General features: G+C 54.8%; 1 protein-coding gene across 2 annotated transcripts in view; it reads right to left on the bottom strand.

The window, feature by feature from the left end:
• The window catches only part of CPNE2 (copine 2), a 28,590-nt gene that overhangs the window by 14,780 nt on the left and 8,389 nt on the right, over nucleotides 1-5,421 (bottom strand). The window contains exons 8-11 of one of the 2 annotated variants that reach the window (XM_006908778.3): nucleotides 4,504-4,602; nucleotides 3,876-3,962; nucleotides 2,483-2,542; nucleotides 1,181-1,314 (exon numbers count right to left, since the gene is read on the bottom strand). In XM_006908778.3, the coding sequence (XP_006908840.2) occupies nucleotides 1,181-1,314; nucleotides 2,483-2,542; nucleotides 3,876-3,962; nucleotides 4,504-4,602 (380 nt within the window). The remainder of the gene's footprint in view (nucleotides 1-1,180; nucleotides 1,315-2,482; nucleotides 2,543-3,875; nucleotides 3,963-4,503; nucleotides 4,603-5,421) is intronic. The other variant, XM_025044619.1, reaches the window with a different exon arrangement.

The following is a 5,421-nucleotide window of genomic DNA, read 5'->3' as shown; positions in this document are numbered from 1 at the left end:
ACCTGGGCAGGAGGAGATGGTGGCTCAAAGAGGCTGGCTGCAGTGGGGTGGAGAGGAGAGGTTAGATTCAAGTATTCGGAAAGGGTTTGCTGAAAGGGTGATGGGGGAGATGAGGGAAGGAAGGAAGTGAAGGGTTTGGGGTGAGTTCTGGTGCCTCTCGCTGAGATGGTGAAGACGGAGAGAGGGGCAGGACTGGGGCAGGTGTCCAGCAAGGCCTCCAGCTCACTGGGCCCTCGCTAAGCCTGGATGCCCCTGAGAAGGCTCCGTGGGGGGGCTGAGCCAGCAGCTGAATCCAAGGGTCTCTGGAGCAGCCACAAGAGGCACCTCTGCCCAACGATGCAGATAGAGACGTCCATCTCCCCAGCTCTGCATGCTGTATCTCTCTTAATGTGGCCCAGAATCAGCCACCCTGGGAGTCAGATGCTGGTCCTCAGGCTACCTTTCTCGAGGTCGAGTGCACACAGGATTCCTGAGCCCGTTCTTCTTGCCAAATCCCTGCTCCTTCCTCCCTTGCTCCCCATAGTCATTCCACCCTCTGACCTGAGAGGTCCCAACAAGCACCATCTGGGACAATGATGCCACAGCCCACAAGTGACTTCCGGATCCTCCAAGTCCCTCTGGACTTCGCATGTGACACATCCTGTTGATGACCACACCCCCTACAAAGCTTTCTTTCACTGGCTTTGCACCCCACCCCACACCCCCAAAGATCTTCAGGAAGCATGGTCATGGGAGGAGGGCCCCACACACGCTGGTTGCTCCTCCGAAGCCCCCGACAGGAGACTAACAGGGCGTTAGGTGCTGGGCCTCGGAAGCAGAATGCCTGGGCTCTGGTCTCCCTGATCTGTGTGACTTTGAGCAAATTCTCCACCCAACCCCAGGCCTCCACTTCCCTAGCTCTAAAAAGGGCAGTTGCAACAAGAGCAAATGAGTTTCGTCTTTTATCTTGACTCATTTTCTTACTCCTCGGTGTACTGTGTGGAGAAGGATCCCAGTGTGGATCTGGGCTCAGTAACTAAGAGGTCAGCAATCGATTAGCAATGTCTGCCACAGGGATGCGCAGGGCGATAACAGCACGCACGCCTCTGAGCAAGGTTTGATGATCTCTGGTTTTGATAAGTTGAGCTTTCCCAGTTGGATGGAGCCTGAGCTGACCTTCAGAGTCCCTCCCCAAGCTTACCTGTCATAGTCCTGAATGATCTGCCCAACAGCCCAGATGGCCGACAGGTATTCATTGGTGCCCATAGGGTTGATATAGTGCAAAGAGGAAGGGTCGAGGGGATTACCATTGGAGGCTGTAAAGTCTATTCCAACCTGCAGAGTGGGGGGTGGGAAAAAGACCATCCAGTATGGCCAGACACCCCGGCTCCCTATCTTACCCACAGGGAACAGAGAGGATGATGGGACATGGGAAGGCAACTCATCTCCCAGCCCCAACCCACCCTTCCATAAGACGGTCTGAGACCTGGGAACCGTCTGGTTGTATTACTCCTCTGGCTCTCAGGCCGTCTGTGGCTCGCTATGTCCTAAGCATAAAGTCTGTTGCCCAGATGTGAGATAAGACCAACTTACAGCCTCAGATTCCTTTTTCTCTCACCATCCCTATCCCTGCACTCATCTGTTCCCATTTCCAGGCCTTTATTCATTAAGTTCCTTCTACCTAAAGAGCCGGGCTATCTGTTCTCCCTGTCTGATTCTCCTCCATCTTTCTGGCCCAATTCAGATGCCGCTGCTCCACGAAGCTTCCCAGACACCTCGCCCCCACCCCATGCCATCTCCTCATCATCCCTCAGACTACCAAGGGGCCTGGGAACCTGGGTCTGCCTGGTGGGGCAGTGCCTGTCTCCCCGGTCAGACTAGGTGCTCCCCAAAGGCGAAACGCACGCCTCCAAGGAGCCAGGTCCAGGGCTGGGCACGGAGCACTGGTCAGGTGCCCCACAAGGACCTGGGCTGTTGATGGGCAGGGAACAAGTCTCCATCTGCTCTCAGCCCTGAGGGAACCCCAGCCCAGCATCAGGGGAGAGCTCCCTAACGAGGTGATCTCTGTGCCCTGGCGTGTGGGATGGTAGGGCTGCAGCCAGAAAAAGTTTCCAGGGAAGTGTTCTAGACAGGAGGACTAGCAAATGCAAGGGCCTAGGACAGAGTGAACCTTGGCACGTGGCAGGAACAGTGAAGGTCAGTGTGGAAGAAGCCCAGTGAGCAAGGAGGGGGAACAGATGAGGCAGGAAGGCCTGTGGCCAGCGAGGAGGAAGTTGGCTTTTTCTTCCTGAAGGGATGTAGCCAGTGAACTCTGTGGGCTGGGTAGCCAGTTACATGCTGACCTGCAGCTAAGCCCCGACTCAGGCCCATGTGCCTATGCCAGACACACTCCCTGACCCGGGGCAGTCCTTCCTGAAGTTTACCCAGCCCCTGCTACAGCCCAAGCCCTTGCGGGGGTGAAGGGGGGCAGTCCTCACTGGGGTGTGGGGTTGTGGGGGCTTACGGTGAACATGAGCTGGCAACCTCCCAGGATGTAGTCCAGGAAGGAGTAGTCCCGGTTTATCTGAAAGGAATCAGGAAGTCAGTGGGTCCCCACCTGGCACCCGAGGGCTGGCCCTCTTCATGGATGACCTCCAGGGGGCTGCTGTGCCCTGACACCTTAGTAAGGTGGTCATGGAGACCCAAAAAGTCAGATTCCAGAATCTGATCTGATTACAACAAACCCCAACTCTCTGGAACAAAGCACTCAGAGTGACAGTTCCCAGTCAATGGGGGACAAACACACAGGTTACATGGATGCGTGATGATGCAGGCAGGATCCTGGGCCCAGCATCCATTATACCTACCGATTATGTGACGGAAAGAAACAAGTTGTTGCTATTCGGTCCTTAAGCTCTCTCTAGCCCTTACCAACTTTTACTTTTAACAGAGAGGGCCAGGCCACTGCTCAAGGCCTTCCTCTGTAAATTAATAAAGCTGCTAAACGTTTCGTTTTTTTTTTTTTTATGGTCTTTGCCTCCTTTTGGCAAAAGATACTGGCCAAAATTTTGCTAGAGTTATAAGGGTTCCTTTCAAAATGAATGTATTTAAGTAAAAAAAGGAACAAAAATGGGGGAAGGGGTTGATGACAAAAACATAATAAGTAAGGCAGGTGCCAAAAAGCATGAAAGGGAGATGCGAATGACAAATTTCAGAAACAAGGACCCGAAATCATGATGCTGGAACCTGACAGCTGAACTCTCATGGAGCACTTCTGCATTGTGACCTCACCAATGAATGCTCGTGTAAACCCCAGCGTGGCAGCGTGGGCTCCAGACCAGGACGAGGAGGCCTGGGGTATGGGGCCCGCCAGCTGGTAGAGCATCAGGATGCCAGGCCCAGCATCGAAGGCTCTTGCTGCCCGATTCCAGCAGACACCAGGCTACCCACGAGGCCAGGGGACCTGGCCCCTGACCTCAGCCTGGACACTTCTGGCGTGAACTTCACTGCCTCTCTGGGCCTCAGTGGCCCCAGCTATACCACGGGAGTCAGGTACCTGACCCCTCCCTGATGTCACTGCCAGTGGACAGGTGCCCTGGCCCCATGTCCTCTGCCCCTCTGACGCTGAACACACGGTGGGTAAGCCACCCACATGGGAAGAAGCTACAGTTACTCTCCAACTCGGAGGGGCCCTGAAAGGTCATCTCGTGCCCCCCCGGACCTCCACATAGGACCGTGATGTGAGACTCTTTACACACTTTACCTCATTAATTTCCCCATTCTACAGATAAGGAGACTGAGGCCCATACCGGTTAAGCTCAGAAGGTGACAGAGTCAGGACCTGGCAGAACTAGGATTGGAACCCAAGCTTAGCTGGCTTTGCCCTGTGCCCTCTCCCCCACCCTCCACTGGCCTACCTTGCAGGAACGTAGAATGATGATGCCTGAGTTTTTATAATTCTTCTTCTTCCTCTGCTTCTTGGGGTTGATACACTCGAACTCCAGCTGGACAACACAGGAAGAGAACAAACGCTCACCTCGTGGTCTCCATGGAGACTGAGCCTCCCCTGGACCCCGAAATCTCCTCCAAAGTGTTCACCAGGGGCAGCGTGCCTCCTCCAGGAAGACTTCCTGGACATTCCCACCTGGAAATTGTTCCTGCCACCTGGGCTCACACCAAGCTTTGCCTGCCCATGGTAGGAGGAGCTGTGTTTACCCACCACCCCTAGACAACTCATCCATGTCATGTCTACTCATGTACTAAGTACCGTCACCCAGGGCCCAGCTTGTCGGGGTGAGTTACGTGGACAGCTCCCGAGTACTCACTATGCTGGGCCCTTTGCCTGTATCACCTCGTTTCTTTCCCACACTACTTCTCTTCCTTCATTTGACAGATGGGGAAACTGAGGCTCAGAGAAATTGAATGTCTCGTTCAAGGTCATACAGTCAGAGACGTGAAATCTGAGCCCCCGTCTGCCTGATCCAAAAGCCTGCGCCCCTTCCCCCTCCCCTGCTGAGGTCTCGGGCTCACGCGCATGCACCTTACCGGGATGCCATCTCGAGCCTCACGCATCTGTGACACTGAGGTCTGGAACTCGCCGATGAAATCGTGGCCCCCGTCGTTGTCATAGTCATAGCACATAACCTGCCAGAGGACAGTGAGGTCCAGTGAGGTCACTCCAGAGCTGCCCCCCAAAGAGGTGCTCTCCAGCCCCTCTCAGCTTCCTGAGCAAACCCCACGTCTTCTAGTGGTGCCTCCGTCTTCCCCTGGCATCTGTCTAGCTGTCCTGGGATGACATCATTAGCTCCTGAACTGCCTCCTGCAGGAAGCCTTCCATGATTTCTGGGAAGAAGAGAAAGTATGCCACCCCAGCAATGGAGGCTGTACCCTCCGGTGCAAGAAGCTTGACTCCTCAGACACCCATCACTTGGCTCCTTATCTGTCTTGTGGCCCACCTGGCTTCATGGGCCATGACCTGTCACCCTCCCTAGACTTCTTCCCCGTGAGATAGGCAGAAAAAAACCCTGGCTTTACATTCTCTCTAACTACATGGCACTCCTAGGAGGAAGACAGGGGTTATCGTACTCATTCTACTGATGGGTAAACCGAGGCTCTGGGAGGAAAGCGCTTGCCTGAAGTCTCACAGCAGCAGCACTGAACACAGAACTGAACCCAGGTTTCCTAGGATGCTGTCTGGGGATGCCGGCCTGGCCCAGCGGATTTGCTCTCAGATCCGCCCCTGAGGACCGAGGGGTTTTAGAGACGAGTAATCATTGCCCCCATCACTGCGACAACGCTTGGTCATTTCCGAGGGGTTTTTGCATTCGTTACCCTAACTAGCAGCACTGCAGACTTCGGGGAGAACAGGACGGTCACTCTGTTTTAGACAGAGCTTGGGGCCCTGCCCAGGTCACTCACAGGGTCAGGCAGACTCTAGATGAAAACCTAGGGGTCCTGCCCCTC

The sequence above is a fragment of the Pteropus alecto genome, unplaced genomic scaffold (assembly GCF_000325575.1).
Source record: "Pteropus alecto unplaced genomic scaffold, ASM32557v1 scaffold123, whole genome shotgun sequence".
NCBI lineage: Eukaryota > Metazoa > Chordata > Mammalia > Chiroptera > Pteropodidae > Pteropus > Pteropus alecto.
Note: the sequence above shows the minus strand (reverse complement) of the source record. Positions and strands in the feature narration are given on the sequence as shown.